This window comes from Excalfactoria chinensis, chromosome 9 (genome assembly GCF_039878825.1).
Source record: "Excalfactoria chinensis isolate bCotChi1 chromosome 9, bCotChi1.hap2, whole genome shotgun sequence".
NCBI classification, from domain to species: Eukaryota; Metazoa; Chordata; class Aves; order Galliformes; family Phasianidae; genus Excalfactoria; species Excalfactoria chinensis.
In genome coordinates this window covers 7,210,420-7,233,638 of record NC_092833.1, presented here as the reverse complement: position 1 = coordinate 7,233,638, position 23,219 = coordinate 7,210,420, and the positions used below count along the sequence as shown (strand labels likewise).

General features: G+C 36.2%; 1 protein-coding gene across 1 annotated transcript in view; it reads left to right on the top strand.

Annotated features, from left to right (window-relative positions):
- The window catches only part of SLC9A9 (solute carrier family 9 member A9), a 153,831-nt gene that overhangs the window by 78,221 nt on the left and 52,391 nt on the right, over positions 1-23,219 (top strand). Inside the window, exons 10-12 of the mRNA XM_072344119.1 lie at positions 837-950; positions 2,582-2,693; positions 6,264-6,417. Of these exons, the coding sequence (XP_072200220.1) occupies positions 837-950; positions 2,582-2,693; positions 6,264-6,417 (380 nt within the window). The remainder of the gene's footprint in view (positions 1-836; positions 951-2,581; positions 2,694-6,263; positions 6,418-23,219) is intronic.

Here is a 23,219-nt window from a genome sequence, read left to right as displayed (position 1 = left end):
AACTCCCCACAGCGATACCCCTCCTCAAAAGATTTTTATAGATACGTGTCTATATCTATATCTCATAATTTGAGTCTTTTTGACAAGTAGCTTTTCATTTAAATTTAATTTAAATTTGAATAATTTAAGTCTACTAAATTGCAAATACTTCTTGTGTTTGTTTTCATGTTGTTCATGAGTGCAGCACTAAACAGGGACAATAGAGCATGAGCTTGGGATAACTGATGATGCTGCCATAGGGTCTGCAATATTCTCTCATATACTACTAGGCTTTATACCTCTTTCCCTGTGAGAGTTGTTTTAAATAATGATTCTGACAGCTCTCATTTTTCCTTTGTTAGATCTTAGTGACTGCTATTAGATATTATTTTTAGAAGCACAAACATATCACACAAAGTACATAAACCCATGGAAGATCAAGAAAATGTCTCCATAGAAACATTCCTGGTAGAATGATTTATGACTGTTTATAGACAGATTGACAAACTTTGGCCCTAAATCTGTATCTCCTGAGCCCAAAAGTGATTTCAAAAGTGTAAATCCTCATCGTCTCTCCTCTCCAGATATCCAACAGAAATGATTTATTTTTTCCAGATGTGAAGTAATATGAAAATTTATATTTGATATTCAGTTTTATATAATCAGCTGCAAGGGCAATCAAAAACATCCCCTCAAGGAAAATGATTATTATGGCTTTGCTTATTCAGTGTGGTTTTTGTTTGTTTTTGTTCTGGTTTTTGATTCATGTTCCCTTAATATAAATTATCTTGGAATACAGAATCACTTTGTGATAAAGAGTGATTAAACACTGGTCATAATTATGTTCTCTCTTTCAGTTGTTCGAGTTCATGAACTTCTTAGCTGAGAATGTCATCTTCTGTTACATGGGACTCGCACTGTTCACCTTTCAAAATCATATCTTCAGTCCTCTTTTTATATTTGGTGCATTTGTATCCTTTGCACTAAAGAACTTTACATCTAAGTACATACTCATATTTGTGTGTATGTGTAATAATGTGTGCTCCATGTTTAAACAATGTAGAAAGCCCACGAGCAAAACCATCAGCTCCTTAGATGCCTAAAAAGAAAATAAATCTGATTTTTGTCCAAAGAAATCACTTTTGTCATGCGTATCTCAAAATCTGGCTTGATGGACATATGCTGGTGGTCTTACAGCTACTGCTGTTCTGCAGATATACTGCCTCCACATAGAAATGTGCCATAAGCAGAACCTCCCAAATGCTACTTAAGTTATATTAAGTCCCAAGGAATAAATTAACAGCTAAGCAATGTTCAGATCTTTCCTCCTTCACATGTGATATTTCTAGTACACACAATTATTTATATCATGCATGCTAGAGATACAAGTAGGAAGTTTTGTGTCTTCATTTCTGCCATGATTCCTCAGCCAGTCCATTACCCATTCACACAGTGGTATCACTTCTTTTCACTTTAATCATTCACATAATGATTTTTCTTCAACTCAAATCAGCAGCACTTCTGTTCATCACTTTTTAATGAACAGTTGAAGCTTTGAAATTTAGGATTATACAGTTTGCTTGCATTAAGTTTCTGTGTCATTTCCAAATGATTAGGGTCTGCACCACAGTTAGGTTAGCAAAAGGTTGTTTGAGACGGCAGAGAGGGCTTCAGAAGGCACCCACCACCACAGCACAAAGGAATCCTGCAGTCAGCATAGGGAGAAATTAGAATGCGAAAGCAGCTCTCAGCAGCCCAGTTGAAAGCCTGTGTTGCAGAGCACCATCAGGAGCTCAGCTTTTTTCCTCTTGAACTAGCCTGGATAGAACAGGGCAAGTGAAGCAACTGCTGCTAATGCTTGTTCTCCCAGGTACACAGGAGCTCTAAGCAAGCACTTGGCATTACAGATATGATGCACTCAGACACTGCCACTCAAGTGCTTCATTGATTCTACAGTATGCAGCACATCTCAGACTCTCGCAACCATAACTGAACTCTAAGAATCACAAGATGGAAGGAGGGAACCTGCTAAACTCATGTATAAGGCATTATGGTTTGTATTTTTAAATCTGAAATGTTTTTCATTAAAATAACTTCCATGATAGTTCCACAAATAAATAACAAAGAATTCCTTTCAAAAAATCACCAAAAAAAGTGAAAGAAAAAGAAAAAAGTGCTGGATATAGGCAATAGGAGCTGTCAGGAAACAAGAAAGTAATCATGACCAAAAGCATATTCTTTTCAAATTGCTGCTGAAGGAGATAATGCCATCACTGCAATCAATGGCAGTGATTTGACTGAAGAACTGTAGATGAAGTCACATGATACAAATATGATGAGTGAGTGATTGAAGGGGGATACGCAATGATGAATTGGAAACCAGGATGTCTAGGGAAGACAGCCTCTGCCACTGCACAGTTCTGTAATGCAATTGGAACCAGAAGGATGTGATATGTAAAATAAAGGTAGACAAACTCATTTTTATTTCACTTACACATCTAGAATAACTGTGTAGATATGCAAAATTAACTTAACTCCATTGTTTTGGCTTTTGTTTTACCAGTAGTTCCTCCACTATTTTCCTCATCATCTTACACTTTAGCTGGCAGTCTTTGTAGCAAGAGCGTGCAACATATATCCACTTACTTTCCTTTTGAATTTTGGCCGAAAGCAAAAAATTCCCAGAAATTTTCAACACATGATGATGTTCTCAGGTAAGTGCAATTTTGGTATTGTTCCTGTTCCCATCAGTCACTTTTAGCTAGTAGCAGTAAGTCACAAAAAAGTCACTGTCTGATTCAAGATGCCTTCTCAAAGCCACCAAATGGATAAAACCTTAGCAATTCACTTCACTGTGGACCTATTTCAGTTAACTTCCTTGGAAATACATTACCCAGAAAAGTCTGTCTTTTATTCAATTGCCAGTTTGGAAATACCATGTTTTTATATTGGGTTATTTGAGAGGCATTTGTAGCATAGCTGGCAGCATACTAAGAAATAAATACCAAACTTTGTAGATGTTAGTACTGAAACATCATGGTTTTCAGCAATTCTTTTTCATTTCAGGGAACAGTTTTATTCTGAAATACAACTAGGAGAAATTAATTCCACAAGCAAATTTTCCATGTGTATTCCAGCTGTTATCTGAGAAGTTTACTCTCTAAACTCAGGTTTACTTTCAAAATACAGGTTTTACTCATTTTTAAATCTGGTTAGCAGTGCAGTATAACAAAAAAATACAAAAGAAAGCCAAGTTCTATTCTCAGCACTTCGTCCACTGAACTGTTAAAATCTCAGCTGGAAAATATATTTTTGGACTTGCACAAGTTAGAAATACCTCCGCTTGATTTTTCTGAGGCAAGTTAAACTCAGTTTTTTAAATAAGAATACTTGAAAACTAAGAATATTTGTTCACTGAAAGACAGAAAAATAGGTCCTCCAATGACATTTGTGAAATCATTTTCTAAGGTTAGAAATTCAGCACTTCTTTGTCTTTCTTGCTTTTTATATAAAAACTATTCCTACTTTTATAGACTTAAGTTCTTGATTGACAGCTCTGATGTACACTGATCCATTTAGCCAGGTAACAAGTAGAATACAATGCACCACATTTAAAGCTTCCTCATCAGGTATACTCCACATCAGGGTGCCTCATTTATGCCTGTATAATTCCATGTATCTAGAGAACAGCACAGTAGTTCATTTCTATATCTGTTCAATACTTCTGCTGAAAGCTGCCACTGAAAATGTCAGTTAATGTCAGCTAGATTGCAGCCTGAGATGATGACATATATCCATTAGGAACTGGCTTTCAGACTGCCTGCTCATCTACAATTGTTATCAGTGTAAGATATATATGTAGATCATCCAGGTAAAGCTAGCAGGTGGCTAACTAGACAAAAGCTTGCAATCACTGCTTATCCAGTTTCTAGAGACAGTTTTGTGTTTTAATTTTTCTTCAGATGAAGTATGAATTTCAAGATGTTCTAAAAAATATCTTACTCAACAAATTCTTGTCCTCATTCTCTCATCAGACTTCATTCTCCACAGGGCTGGAGGCAGAAAACAGCTAGAAACTGAATAAGAGAACTTGCACACATGCATTTACTTCAAAGCACAATCTAGCAGCTGAACACTGAAAACGGTAGTACTGAAAATGTCTAAAATGCAAATGTCAAAAAGTCAGAAAATATTTTTAACTGTTTTCAAAGAAAGACCTTTTTTAATGAAGAGAAATAACTTTACTTTAAAAAGAGGTTTTAAACTGCATAATCTGCAAGACCACCAATAAGGACTGACAGCCTTTTATACTGCCAACAGCTTCACAAGTTACAAGTGTGATTTTCCATTTAAGCTTCACTTTATAGCTGGTATTTTGTGCTCAGTTACCAATGGTGTTCTTCCTTACTACAAAGTGTGTTGCATGGTATCTAGTCTGTGTAAGGTGATAAACAGAAAAGAGTACCAGAATAGACATTCTGATATGAATAAACAAGACAATGAATCTTGGTCATGAAGAAAACTGGGCTTCATGCATTACACCATCATGCACACAGGAGTGAAAACAAAGAATCTGGGATCACATTTGTTTTCAATCTTATTGTTACCAAATGCTTGCAACATTTACTATTTTTACTGAGTTTCACAGCCAAGATCACCATGAATGTCAATGTCTGAAATAAACCAATTAAGAAGGGTGGATGAGTTGGGCTTAGAAAGGGATTATGTAGCATTTTGATATATTACATTCTTCATCTGTTTATCTTAAGCCTCTAGCAACTCATTATGAAGGGTGGATTCACTTTTACAATAGTTTTTTAAAATCAAGAATCATAATTAAAAATGTAAACCAAAACTAGGTTAGTCCTCACACAATTAAGCCATAGCCTCTCAAATTAAGTTCAACAGCAGCTAAAACATGGTCAGCAGTCACTATTAGCAAGAAAAGGAAATATTTTAATGTCTAAAATTTAATTTCACCTATTCACCTAGATAAGTACTTGAATCACCACTGAAATGGCCATTTTGCAGTGGTTAATTCCTTCCTCCCTTAAAAGGGCACAATTTCCGCCCCTCCCCCCCACCCCCCCATCATGAGAAAATAGTAAAGCATGAGCATTCTTGGACACATCTTTTACATAAAGCCTACTTGTTGAATTCTGGGTCATATTTGTGAAAGCAGAGCTTTTAAACCTGCTGCCACTGATCTGTGTCAGCTTGTGTAACTAGTTGGGTGCTTCCCTACAGAAACAGCTTTGCATTGTACTACACTTAAACTGTACATCTTCTCTACCAAATAACACATTCTAGCTGTGCACTCCTAAAAAGCTTTAGAGCTCCACTACAAAAATAGATGCTTGTTAGCAGTTGATTAAAAGACTCTGCATAAGCCATCAGTGTGAAATAAAAGGTTTAGTTATTAGGTTTAACCTCTCACAGAGTACTTTTTTGATTCAGTGTGTACTGTATACATATAAATGGCTTTGCTCTCAACACACAATTATTTTAGAATAAATAAAACTTAAACATAAAACTTAAGGCATTGGAAAATACAGAGTGTTATTCGTAGTACATATCCTGAAGGCTGGAAGCACTGATGGGCTTTCTACTCTTTTTTTAAAGAACATGTCACTGTATGAGTGCCTACTTAGCAAGTTTGCACTACCCACAGGGCTGTTTGTTGTTTTTGGTTTTATACACCTACAGAAATGGACAACTGCCATATTGTCCCAAGTACTTTCAAGTTCAGTCTACAAGTATTCTGCAACCCCTATTCAGATACTTAAAAGTATTTAGTCTTTTTAAATCATATGTATATGACCATCCTTAGAACATAGAGATGTTTTAAAGAAATTAAGCTTTCTACTGCTTCAAGCAAGAAATGGACATTGGGTTTGGCTACAGATTGTTATGCTAGCCCTTTTTCTCACCTGTACCTGACTTCTCCAGTAGAACTACTTGTGTAGATAAAACAATGAAGGGAACAGATTCATTTTTAACATGTATAAAGGCTGAATTAGCATTCGATATTATTCAAGACAAAGAACGCAGTGGATAGAAGACAAATGTGTGATTATATGTGAATGAGAGTCATTTTGTTGTCTACACCTGCAAAAATCACTCAGACTTGCATTAAACACTGCACTTTCAGTTGTCTTACGTCAGCATACTATAAATGCAATTACAGTTCAATATTCCATCTGCCCTCAGAGCTGTTTGGGCTGGAGATAGTAAAAACCTATTCCTCCATCAAATAAATCTCACCATTTTCATCTTTCTTTCAGGTTTACGTGGTGCAATAGCTTTTGCATTGGCTATTCAAGACACAGAATCCCAACCCAAACAAATGATGTTCACAACAGCATTGCTTATTGTGTTTTTCACAGTCTGGGTATTCGGTGGAGGCACAACACCAATGCTCACGTGGCTTCAGATCAGGTTAGTTCTCTTTTTACAGCAATAACAATCCAAACATTATGTAATCACTATGATTGGTGACTACATTCTGACAGCTTTCTGAAACCCACATTCTTTTTAATAGTTGGCTAGCACAAAGCAAATACTTGGTTAGCTGTTATAGGTAGGTTCAGACCACGAGAAATAAGTTCTTCCCGATTTTATTAAGGATTTTGACCTTATTTCCTTGGAATTTGTTTCACTGGTGTTGCTTCTCAAGACTGTGAGTAAATGGTAGCAGTGTCCTCCTCACTGCAGGACAAATTGCTATGAAGGAAGCTCTTGCACTAAACTATAAATGTGTATTCATTACACAGTTATCATACATGATGCATTTCTGATTTTACTGTGACTGTATTAAGAAATCTACCTACACTGCTGCATTATTTAGTTATTGATTTATTGCATATTATCTTATATATTAGCTCTGCCTACAGTAACATTTTCTCAACAACTTCATAGCTATTTGTAAAAGCAACATAGGTTAAATGAAAAGAGGATGAGGAAGCTGGGACAGTATATTTAATTGAAATACAGTGCCCTGCTCAAGATGCCTTTTTGAAACCTTATTTTCAACAACAGGAGGATGACACTGAGTTTGGGTTACTTCAACATTCATTTAGACCTTCCTGCCATGGTTCATAATGCCACCAAGTAAAAAAAAAGTCTATAATTCACCCTACATATAACATTCACTTTTGCTTATTTATAAAATGATTTCTGATTAACAAGCCTCTGCATCTTGCTGTTATAAAATACCAGCTGAATATAACTAAGTTGAAGCTTTAACAAAGAGCAGATATAAAAGCAGACAAAATAAGAAGGAAGTAGAGCACAAACACACTACATAAACATAAAATGCACCATATAAACATAAAATGCAGGCATCCTTATATAGCAAGGGAGTTTTCTATTCCTTCAATGTTTAATTTCTCCCTTGTATCTCTCTTAAGCACTGTGACACCAATTCAATTGATTAGGTTTGAATATACACCTCATCACCCAACTTACTGAGATTAGAATTTTGTTCACTGCCAGCAACAGTTATTCTGTATGGAAACAGAAATGTGGGCAAGGAAGAATCGTACTAGATCTTGTGAACTTTGTTGCGATAGCAGGAGGTTAAGAAATGTTTGAAAATATAAGATCCGATTTAAATGTTGCCAGTTGTATGGTTCAGTAACATAAATTTTCTGAGCATAAAGGGATATGCACAGTCTTTGTATCACCAGCTGCATTCTGAGAGAATAACTGATTACCCACATCACTAAATAATACCTTTTTCTTTGTTGTTTATCTGACAATTATAGCTAGAAAAAAGGCCTCCCTCCACTCCCTAAGTAAAAGGGCTACAATATACTGCTCCAGCCAGACAATGAGTAAACCTGCTCTAGTGTACAAGAATAATATCATGACACATCAACAGCAATACAAAGATATCTATTCAAGCATGAGCTCACAGTCAAACTGAAGTACTGAATAAATGCGCCTTCAGAGATGTTGAGCATTATCTGCTAATGCTTTTGGATATATGTCTCCCCTCATTCCACATATTCTGATCGAAAATAGCAAGACACATTTTACAGTAAGTCTGCAACAAGTGGTTTGGGAATCAAGGATTCTCCAGACAGGCAAAAAAGAAATACAAAGCTGTTAATAAAACGCATCCTATGAAACTATTGTTGTGCTAGGTATTAGGGCTTACTTGTTTATCATCACCTCCAGTGCAAATGTTTGTCAAGGGATTTTCAGATTCTTTGCACAACTTTTTGTAGCAACTCTTCAGTGAATAAGGAGCTTTTTAATCCATATACTAAATAAACACTAAGCAGCACTGAACAGTAACTTTTAATACCACGCCTACCAGGCCACTGTCTTCAGCATGTATTTCACAAACTGATTATATGCACATGCCTGGCTGCCCTTGAAACATGCCATACTGAGTTTACCGAAAACTTCAGTTCCAGATCTCCAACTTTCTCTAAATACCTTTGCCAGAGGTTACAGTATACCAGATATTTTCAAGATGACCAATACTGTATAAACTCTTATTCTCACCAGAAGCACCTCCTCACTAAGCTATTCTACCAAAAATGCTCCAACCCAGAAAATAAAGCTTATTAAAACAAACTGTTCGTCTAATATTGAATCATTACCTTCTCCAACTTCCATTGAACACATGCAATGCAATGCACAGAAATGACAGCAGAGCAGCAAGGTCCCAGGCTACAGCAAGTAAGGATTTACTCAAATGCAACAGCCACAAGCACAAAAATAAAAATAAAAAGCTGCTTACCTTTAGAAAGCCTCAAACATGCAGGGAACTCCAGCAAGAAGCCCTCACCTCCACTGCCAGCCCTTAAATGTGATCTGGGAAGGGGTGCATCCTGACTCCATCCTTCTGGTCACTCAGGTACATTGCATGCACCTGAGCTCCCCTGGGTTGGCCCTGCCTGCCCACCAGGTGCTCAATCAACGCTTCAAGCTGTGACTCAGCATTTCCACTTTAAAGCCACATTTTTAGATTTGCTTCCAGAGGTTTTCCAGAGCTCTGTTTATTCTCTCCACTGTTCAGATTTCAGCTTTATAACTACCTTCACCTATTTTGTATTGCATGTCTAATCAAAACTAAACCTAAAAATGCCAAGGTACATTTTCACAACTTTCTTTGGATGGACAGAGGCAGAAGATTCAAACTATGCTGGCATAAATGAAGCATAACTTACTGTAATCAAGTATTTCAGAATACAAAAATAAACAAATAAATCAGTAAAAATAACTTAATTAATCTTACAAGAATGGGAGGTAAGAACTCATGTCCTATAAACCAAATGTCCTCAGACCTATTGCTTCAAGTGAGTAGATAAGCAAAGGGGCTATCATTGCTACAAAGACTCTTCTCTGTTTTGTAAAGCTAATCTTTCTGAACGACTACAGGAGCAGTGTGCAAGTAAACCAAAAATATTGTCATCATCATGAAAAAAAATAATGTGCTATCTGCATTGTTAGGAATGTTCTCCACTGTCCAGACTTAGACCCCTGAGGAAAAGGACAAATCTTCTGCGGATGTGTAGATAAATATAAATTATGTGAAAACACTGAAGTCAAGAGCTCTCTCAATTATGCATTTCTATCCATTCTTCATATGCTGAATCACTCGGTCAACCCAAATATATAGTCCTTGTAGGGATTTATCCTTAACCATCTTTATTCAAATTTGCTTTGAATAACACAAACAAAATATAACAAATCAAAGAATTGCAGAAAGATGTAATTAGAGGAATTATCACCAACTCGATAGTATGCTGCTATGCTGACAAAATGAACTTTTTGAAGTTTTAAGGTTTCTTTCTTCCACTTTCAGAAGTTACAACATAAAATATCAACAGTCTGGATTATTTAGTGAAGGTTTCCATGTGGCTTGGCTATAGCAATGTTTTCTAAATTAAAAAATTATATATAAGGTTGCATCCAAAATATTTTGAGAATCTGATTTAGCTGTTTATGCTTTTAAATACAGACAACTATTTGACTGTATCTCATCTGAAACATGGAATTAGGACATTTGCTCAGTGTTAGGGAGTAAAAGTAGGAAGATCAAAACACTGCTAGCTCCTAAATTCCCACCTATTTCCATACATCACGAATCCACTAGATACGATAGGAAATGAATATTCAATGTACATAAGAAACAAAGGGTGTGAACCAGAAGAGTATAATGCCATGGGAGTACTGATTTATCTCTTTACAGTTAAAATATTTCTTGGATCAGTCAATGTTCCAAGAAGTCAAAATTTTGGATGCTTCAGTAGTCAACTCTTTAATTTACAAAGTCTGAGAATCATCTTCTTGATCTGCAAAAACAATTTAGGAAAGGCTAATGCAGTCTATGCAGTCTGGGTTGTTGGTTTTTTTTTTTCACCAGAACATCTCATTAGGGATGCAGGTGAGCAGCAGGGTGAGAAAGTGGGCTAAATGCTGTGGCTTGACATCTTGTAACCATGGCAGTGTCTGTCTACCAGAAAAAAACAACTACTTGTTACAGTAAGATTCTGTGCTTAACCCCAGCCCTTTATTAGCTGGTTACAAACTGCTAAAAGAGAGAACTTTTTGGTAGAGCAACTGGATTCACAACATGACATTGGCCAATATTGTAAGTGCTACTGTTTCAGTCACAGAAATATTCTTTTCATTATCCCAAAACTCTATGGTAGTGTTTCTATGCCTAGAAGCAGCTGTGTTCAAAAAGATGCTGCAGTTTACAATGCCACAGTGGTACCAGTCCTAGCTGCCAAGCTTTCATCACATTTGGTCAGTACTTTAAGCTTCCAATACTATTCAAAGACAACTTGTCTTTCTGCTTCCCAGCAGAGGCCCTCAATTTTAAAACACAGTATTGTGGGCAGTGGAAAGAGTTCCTCCTTGCCTAGAAAGACAACTGGAAAGAAATTTGGGGGCTGAAATGGGAAACATATGGCTGAGCCTCAGGGCTGTTACCAGGCGGTGCTGAGGAGGACCCTTTCTTTTAACACAGCCTAAGAATGAAAAAGAATGCATGTTTTGATCTAATCATTTACAGACTTTTAGGCAAAGTGGATGATGCTGCCTAAATGTGCTGTGCTGTGGGCACACAGCTGGAATTATGTATTAGCACTGTGCCAGTGACTTAACCATTATCAAAACCTGCTCACTTTCACCTATAACTTGATAGGAAATGAAGTAAGGTTTCTTCCATTAAAGAAGACATAAAGCATTTTCCAGGGAAAAGCTTTACAAATAATGAGATAGACATAACGTGCAATTCTCTGTTCTGTGGGTAAGAGATAGGCAGCACCAGTCTCTGGTACTTGCTGCTTTAAGATTGTGTAATGCATCAGACTCAGGCAGAAGTCACACCAGTCTCAGCCTTAAACTCATGTGAAAGTACTGATACATGCTTGACAACTTCTTATCCCAGTGTTTTAAAAGCAAACTGTATTGAGCCCTTTTTATTGCTTGCCAGCTGGTCACTGAGAGTTCCCCAGCTCTGGAGGCACACAAGTAATGAGAATCTCAATTTTTCTGACCACATTTGAACTATCAGAGTGATAAAGTAACTGTTTTCTGTAGATTCCCAGCCTATAAAACAAATAATAGTGAATCTAAAGTAGGTCTATATTCCACCTCAAATAGCAAAGTCCCATATGGTTAAATGGCTTAGGAATCTGAAGTACATAAAAGTTCAAGAGATCTGAAGTTCCTAAGTTACTTTCAAAAGTTTGATTTTGACTGCTTCATGTGATGCTCAGTGGAGCAATGCCTTCTCTAATTTTCCTGGTGTGAGGATCAACTCCTTACAACAGGTCATCTATATACAGAACAGAAAGATGAAATTAGATGGTAAACCAAAGCTTATTCTCAATTATTGATGTATAAAGAAGCATCAGCTTCTGCTTCACATTTCTCCTTCTTGCCCTCCATATTGCTTTGGATGCTCCCTGAAGCACTGCAGAATCTGCCTGCTCTCATGATGGTGCTGGCAACACCTATGGGGTTTCTAATGCAACCTCTCTGGAGACAGCAAGAGAGAAGACAATATGTAGAAGGGAAAACCACTCATATGCCTAGTGATGTGTCCTGACAGCCAATCCAGGCCAAGGGACTGCAGTCAGCTGAGGTGAGGAATGATTTTTTAGCTTGATCAGCCTGAATATTCTGCTCTGTCACTGACTTCTACACAGCTTACAGAGACTGAAAGAGTGCAACTCCTTGCAGCAATTCATCATGAACTATATTCATGCAGAAGTTTGTTTTTTACTCTGAGTAAAAGCATTTCAGTTTTTAAGTCTCACATACGCATGCAAAGATTTTCCCTCCTGAAGCACAGCTAGTCTTTGAGATACTTGGAAACCAACAGCCAAGAGCATGTGTTTATATCTTCAGATGATCCATAATTCAAGAGCTATAAATTATTACAAGCCTTCTTAATTGTTTTGCTTGTATCCCTTTGAACACATTTCCCTTTCACCATTTGTCAAGAGAAAGGGAAGTCAGTTTCTAAAAGGGAGTTTAATTTTTTTCTCTTTGCCTTGGCACATTCTCTCTCCTATAACTATTCCTTTGGGTCGTATTTCCTCTAGAGTCCTGGAAAACAAGTTAGTGAAAGCAAAGGATCTATTGATTTACTATTGTAGATGTAATGTCAGCTTAAGTATCTTCAATTATAATTTGCTAGTGACCACAATACAGAGAGAAACAGTTAAATTAGATGCAATACGTTTTCAAGTGCTGTTATGTTTGTGTACATCATACTGCTTATTACTTTGTTTTGTTTTTAGAGTACTCATTTCAAAATGAGTACTGAATGAGTACTGTACCTTGTTGGCCAGCTGTCTGTAACTACATTCAAAGGACAACACTGCAACAAGCATCTTTTATACTGATGATAGATTGAATGTCACTGCACTAACAAACATGAAAAGCAGGCAGACAAATGAGAAGCCACACTTGTCTCTCACACTAGGCTCTCCTCACTATTAAGATATTACTGATTTATGTACATTTAAAAAAAAAAAAAAAGAAAGAAAAAAGAAAAAAAAAATAAAAAATGACCACCTTAAAAACCATTGGGTTTTAGCTAGCTGAATATATTTTTAACACCAAAGGATTGCTAGATGTGATTATTTTCCTTTGCCTAGTATTCTTTGCCACTGATTTTGGACCTATGTGTATCTACAAGAAACAGGGAATAGTGTGGTGTTCCTAACTAAACACGAATTAGGGAACTGTATTCTGCTTCAAACACTAACATGAACAAAGAAAGCACTTCTAGGGGTGCACCCACGCTGAAAAGTGTTAATACAATTGCTGCTTTTATAGAAGTAGCTAGAACAGGATTAGGCTGGTAAATGCTATAAATCAAGCTGCAGTATAAAATTAGATGTTAAATGTATTGAATGTTATTATAGAAAGAAAAAGTGGATAATTTCCTTCCATTTCTACCTGAAAATGAGAAATCATCCAGGGAATGAATCTCAATGATCTGCTGAAATGCCTATCATTTATTTGCAAGGTACTTTTCTGCTAAAATAAGGTGTGTATTTGATCAGTTGAAGTTATTCACCATAGCAGTTTGCCTGAGTGATACTAAACAAGGTTTATAAACATTTGCACTGTAATAGTCCTTGTTAAAAAAAAATAAATAAATACAAAGAACAAAATACACAGGGCTTAGGCTTTCTGACTCCAACTGTAATGGCAAACCAGGGCTGCTGGTGAATGGGAAATTTCAGATTGCAACTGTGAACTGTGCATGAAAGGTACCTGTCTCCTGCTGTCATCTCTGTTGGTCCTTATTGACCAGAGGGATCTAATTTTGGGCAGAGTCTCCTAAAAAAGCAGACTAATCATTAAATCTCACATTGTATTTCCAGCTCTGCACAGCTATTGAAAACAGAAAAGGTGAAATATAAGCTTTTATTGCTTGAAATTTTTTTACAGGAGAGGGGGCAAATTGCTTAGTAGTAGAAAGATCCTTTCTGATAAAGGATATGCAAAATTACCACGTCTTAAAATTCCAGAATAGTTTATTAATATTTCCAGAAAGCTATAAATTATCCTGTAGCTTGGAATATAATCTGCCTAGAAGCATTTTAGGATTTATGTCAATTGAAGAGTATATTTTATTTGCTTTTAAAATACTGTTGCATTGATATGTCTGAATAGGCAAAAAAAACACTTCCATTTCATACAGTGACATTGCTCTTCCATTAAAATGTACCTCCCTTTTTCACAAGGTATCTGTTGTGCAGCAACTAACATGATAAAACTGTACAATCTACAAAAATTGAATGAATCAAGCCATCTACAAATGCTGTTAAGGAACTTCTTAATTACCTGGGACTTAAAAAAAAACTGCTTTAGTGCTTTATGTCAAAATATGCCAAATTTGGACCTCTAACTCGTTCACTGAAATTAAATTAGTGCAAGTGTAAACCCAGTTGACCTCAAGCATATGCAAAAGTTGGGTTTATCAGAGTAAAAGAGAAAACAGAGAAAAATAATTTGAGCCTTTAAAAGATGGAGATAAATATATGATAATGAATCCTGGCTCTAGAAAAAAAATAATAATCAAATTTTACTGAGATACAACTTAAATCACTGTTTTGTAGGTATCAATCAAAATACCTCTTAACTCTCTCTACTATTTATCAGATACTGTTGTTTTCTGTAAAATAATTTATTTGGAAACTGGCTGAAATTTCTTAGTTAAAGAATAATCATGTGATGGTTCAAGCTGGTTTTCCAGGGCAAATTAGTTATGTAACAGAACTCTGCGACTTCATCTTGGTGGTGAATAATATGCAGTGTTCCCTCCAAAGAGGCTGGCTGCTGCTCAGGATCACAACTTTGTAGCTTCTCCATTAAGCTGTCTTATTACTTTGGTCACTCTATTGGCCTCTTATTAATTTTCTTGGAAACAACAACAGATGCAAAGAGAGCAATAACACTATTGGATAGCCAAATTCTCAGCTACAAAACACAGTCAGCACCATTAGTCATGCATTTTTGCCAGCAATGAACATGAGCTTGCATACCATGCTTGTTAAAATCTCCACTATTGCCACTGCTGAACGCACCACCCACTGCTTCCCCGTGCTCACATCCATTCTTTGGTCTCCATAAATATTCAGCAGAATGCTAATTAGTGCAATTTTCTCCATGTGGAGGAATTCAGTGTCACACTTCATATGCACCTCCATGTCATACATCATTTTGTTAGACTGCCCCTCCCATCTGTCACATAGCAACAAAATGTAATGGAATATTGCTGAGAAGATTCAGCCTCTAATGCCATACCACCAACAACTACCTCTGACGTCATGAGCTAACATAATAAAATAGGAGGCATTACTTTCAGAGCAGCCCTTGTACATAAACAGTGCACAATAGAAGCAAGCTTCAACTGCCACAAAACATTCCACCTGAAATTTTTAAGTTCATTGTTTTTATTAAATGCAGATAGCAGGAAAGCTCTGGCATGTTTCATAGAATCATACAATCATAGAATTACCAAGGTTGGAAAAGACCCACAGGATCACCCAGTCCAACCATCCACCCATCACCAATAGTTCTCACTAAACCATGTCCCTCAACACAACGTCCCAATGTTCCTTGAACACCTCCAGGGTTGGTGACTCCACCACCTCCCTGGGCAGCCCATTCCAGCACCTGACCACTCTCTCAGAGAAGTAGTATTTCCTAATGTCCAGCCTGAACCACCCCTGGCGCAGCTTGAAGCCATTCCCTTGTCCTAGTTCATAACAAGTCTAGCAATTTTGTGCAGAATTAGTTGAATACGAAAGGTAAATTAAAGCAGATATTTAATAACCCAGGCTCTGTATAGCAATTTGGGCTTTTAGTCTTTAGTAAACAACTAATTATACTAGAATACAGGCTTTTTAAACTGAATTATCAGTGCGGAAACAGCCTGACAGTGATTTTCTAGTCAGAACATCTCTGAGATTTAAATGAGAAAATTACCTCTTAGTTTAGCAAGAAGCAATTGATTTCAGTGTATTTAAAAATACATTATCAGTTTGTTTTTTCTTTTACTTCTTCAAAGAGATATACCATTTTGTCACGTAATGGCAAATAATACATAAAGCAATCTTGAAATTACACATTAAATTATACTTTTTTAATAAATCCAAGATATTTTCTGTGTAAATAAATATACATAACAGATGTCAAACATCTGAACTGTTTGTTCAGATCACTGCTTGGAACATTGTTAGACCAGGTTTCCTTCTGTTTGATTTTTTAGTGTGTGTATAAGTGTTTGGGGATTTTTGTTTTGTTTTAAATAAATATCTATATTCAACCTTCCTTTTTTTTCCATAGTAATAGGTCTGATTTACTTAAGCTGTGTACTTATTCTTTCAAATATGTTATCAAAAGATCAGACAGCCTTCTAAACAAACTGTAGTCAACTCCAGCTAACTGAAAGACAGTTTGCAGTACCTGGAAGCAAATCAGCTAAAATAAGCTGTGTATCAAAAGTTTTCTTACAGAGAACTGTTTGTCCTCCTTGTTAAATACTTGGGATCCTTTGTCATATAGCAATATTACTGTATCCCAAAGGTAGCTGAAGTAAGAAGACAGAGGAACAACACTTACAGCAAGTCATATTTGTCCTTCTCTTCTAAATTTCAAATTTACTTTAAAATGAATTGATCAAGTAAACACAGCTGACTTGCAGTTGTTGCATTTCAGTTTCTTTAACACGTCCAATTCACTGATAAAAATGCTTTGCACCTCAGTCAAGTTGGATTTGCATGCATTTCTGCTACCTTTCTGGGGGAATCCTAGCCCAAACCTCATGATGTTGTAGGCAGTTCCCTACATATATGCATACACATTCATGAGATGAGGAAAGCAGGAAATAATTCTAATCTACTGAACTAGAAAATTAGATAAAATTACTGTGTTGTGACTAGTGGTTGTTGTGTTCACTAAGGAGGTTCCATCTCTTGTCCAAGTATTTCTGTTTTATGTAAAGTGAGTCATCAGCTAAAGTACTGTAATCTTCTGGGGAGGAAAGATCAGAGAACAGGTCCTTCTTCCAATAACCATTCAGTAGCCTACAAGATAATGATTGCTCATATGCTTTCTGACCTGGTGACCGATACACGCAATCTGAATTCACTTAATATCAAGTTTTCAGAAAAGACCAAAGATCAGGACTTTTTCCTCCTGAAATTAGTGGGACTGTTTAATACAATAAATCAGAATGCCCTTTATTGGTCTGAGGACCTCATGTTTTGGGTGACTAGCTCCCATTTTAAATGAGCACCACTTAGGCTCCCAAGTACTATGTTGCTTTTCAAACTGATGCTGAGACATGGTTTTACATTTCAATGTTTCTGGAAGTATTAGGAAAACCTCTTGGTCCATAAGATAAGTTACCAAAGGTGCCTCAGTGGTTATGTATTTCCTTACTATATGATGGTCTTTGAGGTCCCTTCTATCCCAAACCATTCTACAATTTTACATCTCCAGAAATCATATATATACTTACAGATTGATCACTAATAAAACCACCCATTCATCCAACTTGATTGTAAAAGCCTGGAGCTTAAATCCTTCCTTGCTTGAACTCGGTACAATACTGGAAAAAGAGTACTGAACCCAGCACCAGAGCATGTCTTTGCATTGCAAAATGGCTGTCTGTTGTTTTGCTATCACTTATATTGAAAATCTGAATTACAAACATGTGACCGGTTATCCAATTTACATTAAGCAAATGCTACAGCTTTCAACCCAATATACTACAGATACCTAAGCTTGCATTATGCTTAAATAAAAGAAGAAAGATGCATGTTCCCAGAACAGTAAAACATTTAAAATGAAAAATTAGTCTTTTAGTTTCCCAGCTTATTTTGCCTTTCTGGATTTGTACTTACAAGAGCTTACTACAAAACTCTCAGTCATACTAAGCTAAACAGACTGTCAGCATTCATCCTAAGAAATAACTACACAAAATTCATTTCAGAATGTTTAATTTATTGATGATTTTGTCAGGAAGTCCTCTCTAGACAAGGGAAAGTTTTCTTTTATGGGGCTTTTTAAAGAATTAAAGAGCTTTTATAGTTTAAAAAGCAGCTCTCACATATATGCTCTCCCTAGATCCCAGTGTTACATCTCAAATATTCAGTAAATCCTTTTGACTTATGAAGTACTGTCTTACAATATTTACTGACTCATTAGGAAGCAGGGTATGTGGAATTTTAAGCAACAGACTTGCTTTTCAGCTACCAAGTTTTCTTGCTCTCTTCACTAAGGTATGAACCTGAAGTCAAGGTCAAAGTATCACATATTTATGAATACATCAACAGAATTAACATACGTCTGAAGTCACTAGCCATAGAGAATTACTCACCAAGGAAGGTGAATATCGATGGATAATAGAGGGACAGATCCTCAGCTGGTGCACACTGTCAGCATAACATTCATTTACTTTCTTGGACTGTAGGCAGAAGTACAGTATGCTTTGAGGACCTCTGATTGAGGCAGTCTCTTACTTTGTACTTTCTCACTTTGACTCTTTATGATTTTATGCAAGCTATTGCTTTCAATGTCATCTTTGTTTGAATTCTGATGCTAGTTCACAGTTGCAGCATGCAAGTTATTCTTGCTTTTACAATATAAAAACACCATGGGAGTGAAGTAGAGCTTCTGTCTTAACTAGAATGTAGCAAACACCTTGCACAGAAGGATAAGTCAGACTACTTATAGTACACATCCCATCTCTTCCTTTCAACTCTCCTTTTCCACCACATGCACTTTAAATGGCAGCCAACCAGACTTCAGGCTTTATATTCAAGCTACATATGGTTTCAAGTCTATGTATTTGTAAAAAGATGAAGATTTTATTTAATTTAAAAAAGAATAGGTTACTACTCTGTCACAGATTATACATACTATTTAACAACAACATTGTGAAAAAGTACAGATATAATCTGAATTTCAGCAACATAAAAGCACTACACCTGGGCTACTGAGTCAGTCATATCTACTTAATGTCCTGTTCTCTTCAGATGAGTGAATGCGTAGCTTGACAATAATGTGAGAGAACTAAATTCAACAGTTAGATAAATAAAGCCTAATATTTGTATTTTGGGTATTTTCTTAACTCTAGAGAAGGACTTGACATGCTTTGAAATAAGGACAATATCTATAGTTTTGGATAAATACAACAGCTAAGGTAAAAGCAGCTCTGTTGTTGTACAAGTGAAACTGTCCTGCATATAAAAAAGAAAGAAAGAAAAAATAAAGAACATCTTATCAGTGCTGTAGACTACTCCATGATAACCGTGTGATAAGCAAAACTTGCATTATTGCAGATAACATCTTGTCCAGTTTTTTTAACAGCACTTAAAAATATTTATCTCTACTGGAATCTGTCTTGCAGAGTGTCAGAGAATTTGTCTATGAGCACAAACATCTGTGCACACCTATATTAACAGTAATAGCTTTTGTGCTATCTGACATTGGAAATAGTGTTACTACAGATCAGTATCTATTTTATGGTTTTCTATGAATGATCATAGATGTTATTTGAAGCAGACACAGGAGAACTGAAGGTATTGCCTGAAAACGGTGAATATAGCCAAGATGAAGGTAGGATTATATTGCAAGTGCAATCTTAAATCTACATGAAACTGAACAGTGCAATCATCAGACTAAGATTATATTGGAATGAAGCAATTCATGAATTAGAAGCAACATGGAGTGAGATGAATACTAGGTCATGAAGGGGAACATGCTTTTCCAGCACTTGCATAGACTGACAAAAAGATGTTTGAGGTCTAATGGGTGTGTGTGATATCAGGAGTATACAATTTATGTAGATTTTTCATTAGGATTGTGGAGTAAGAAAGCTAAAAGTAAGTAAAATGTCTCGTTTTGAGTCATTTTGCTACTCCTTGTTGTTGAAAAGCAAACCATGGCAAAAGATGTGAAAAGTTAAATTTTCCATTAAGCAGTGCTTTTGCACATTGCCTTCACAAAGGATGCTGCTGTTTGGCTGTATTTAGTGCAGCATTATAGAATGATTCAACACCAATGAGTTGAGATGTTGCTCTGACATTAACACTGAAAAGGTAATAATTCTTGTCAGATAACAAAAATTTATGCAATGCTCTTCCTTTCTAGCACACAGTATTTTACCCAGTTTGACACTTTTCCCTAAGCTTTTCTTCCATAAAGTTTGACCTACCCTTTAAAATATAAAAAGGTGAAAGCCCTGAGTTGGCAGAATTTAAGATCAGTGCAATTGATCTTTTATACAGAACTGTGCATTTTTTACTTTCATCATTATTCTTGTCTTTGTGTATATGACTGAGTTGCAGCCAACCGAGCACTCCCCTCCCTACAGTATTCACTCCTCAACATGGAAGCATGCAGAAATCCTATCATTGCTTACTCAGATTACCACCTGCAGTGTAAAGGCAATTGTGCATATGTAGTTAAAACCACACCAAGTTTTCCGAATCATCATGTTCACTGACCCTTTAAAGCAATTGTTTAGTGTATCTTTGAAGCTACGTTCTCATCTATTGTTTATTTTTTACAGTAATGAATACAAGTCCTTAGTATCATTTCCTGCTCATCTGAGCATTTCAGACAGCATCTGGGAAACATATTTGAAGCTGGGAAATAAGTATGAACATGTACAATGCAGCTGATTTTAAAACTGCTTGTCAAAAGAGCCATCTAAATGTAAAGGTCAGTGACACTGATAGCCTTTGTACAAGGCAACTTTTCAGCAGTTTTCAGAAGCAAAGCCAGTAGCATTAGCATTTACGCAATAATGTTTGATTATAGCATACATTTAGTTCGTCCAGCTTTGTTCCTCACTGACAATAGCTGTGCAAAATCTGTTCATAGTACCAGCTGTGTGTGACAAATATCCAATGCCAATGAGAAAGATGAAGTGCACGGTATGTGTCTCCCTGCATTGAGTCCAGGGAACTTAGAGCTGATCATCTCATTCTTTAGACAAATGCCTCAGGAGCACTTAATGTTTTACTTTAGCTTAATACATCTGTAATTGTAGATGTAGTACATCTACAATGGCTCGGGCTTCTCTCCAAAGTTTTTCTGTTATTGTTAAAGTAAAATAAAGGAACAGACACCTAAAGATATTCAGAGAACAAACATTTTATGTTCTAAAAAACACTGACATAATTCACTAGAGAGCAATGGTTTTTTCTCAGCCAAGAATTAACCAGCCTCATCTGTAGGAGATTGTGAAGATACATCACAGCAGTTTTTTTCCTCATACAGATCTTTTGTAAGATTTTCTAGCTGTCAAAACTCATTAGTAGTCTAAGTAAGAAGCCAAAAAATGGCCTAATTTCTGAGGATTTTGGTGTTTTTTTTTTACCCATGTAGAGTGGGTTTGGCATTCATGCAACTGCTGTGTCCGTAGAGATAAACATTTCCCATGTCAATGAAGATTTGGTAATCTATGGTGTAACAAGATGTCCATACATCACAGCATAATGAATCATGTAACATCTTATTCTAGACTGAGAATCTACTGCAATGATCTGAAGACAAGCTCCAGCTCTTACTCTGTCACCACACATAACATTTTGGTCACTGCCAAGCTTCACACTCATTTTATTCTAGTTCTATTCACATGTACTGACAATACTACAATGATGATTTCCAGAAATTCCACAAGAGTTAAAATGATGCTCATTGAAATCAGCTTTGGCTGGTACTTATAAGTGGGAGTCTTGATTCCTTGCTGCAAGTATGTCCAACATAGAACAATAACATACCAGAAGCTTTACTGAGACATAAATCACTGCTTCTCAGATTGTCATGATTATAAGACATCCAATATTGTATTCTGCCACACAGACATACCGTACCTTGCATTACTTCAAAGTGACCAGACTATTTTAGTCTCTCTGGTGACAGCAAGATAAAGCAGGATTAATGGAATAGTAAATCAGACACCTGATATTTGAAGATCCAGTTTATCATTCTTGTTACTATCTGCATAAGTGTATGATGTAAATGTAAGCCAAAATATACTTTTACATTTTAGAATTTTACTTCACACAGCTGCAGAGCTGTAGGGAAATGATTTGTAAAATTTTAAACAGTGGTATCATCCATGCTAAACTCTTATTCACAAGATTTTACAGGTTTTTAATCATACTCTTTGTTCCAGGATGAATATATGACAGAAAGCATTAGCCACATGACAAACAGCTGTCATAACCACTTAGAAAGTATGCTTTACCTGATAATCTACTTTAATCTTCCTCACTATGAAATTATACTGCTTGGTTGTTTCTGCTGTGAGACGCAAGCAATTATTCTTGCCTTGAACTTAGGCTAAAGTATATTCATTTATTAATAAAATCAACTCAATCTGAACATTGACAATCTAAATTCTTGTGGTAATTGTGGAAAGAGTTTCTGTCATTCAAATATTATACTACAATTTTGAGGGCAACAGTCTCCAGCAGCAGAAATTTAAACCAGCAATACAGCAATCTATTAGAAAAAGCACATTTTAGGTGTCATTTTGTTAGACATACACATCACAGTTACTGCCATCTGGACTAGAATCATGGCCTGAATAGTCATTATTTACCCAGAAGTGTTTTTTGGTTTGTTTTTTTTTTTTATTATTTCAATTGTTATGATTTATTAGAGTTGGTGAAACAATCTTTTGTGTATTCTGTTCGTGTTTCTAGCATTTTACCGGTTATAATTTGTACGGAATGCAGTATGAGCTGATGATGGATAGCCACAAGCTTCAGATTTATTCATGCAAAAATATTCAAGCCTCCTGTTGCAAATTCAGTTTAATGGCCGGCTTTGAAAATTGGGTTATAAATCACTTATTCAAAATGCCTTTTGTGATACGGACAGGTTTTGAGATAGAAGCTGAAGTTTGCAGACTGTTTTAGTTGCACCAAGACAGCCAGGAGAAGACTGAGACAAGTGCTCTGAGAAAGTTACTTTTTCCAATGAAACTTCTGACAATTCGGGAAGTATGCCATTATTGTTATCATTTTACAGCAGCACTTCTAAGGCTCTGAACAAAACCACGGCTCTGCTGAGCTAGAACCTGTACAGACACAGAGTATATTTGTAGAGTGTGCACTTACAACCTAAATACGCAAGACAGATGAGCAATGGTGTGGAGCAACTATTATTATCCACATTTTGAAATAGGAGATCAGACACAGAAAGAAATGCCAGACTTCACTTCT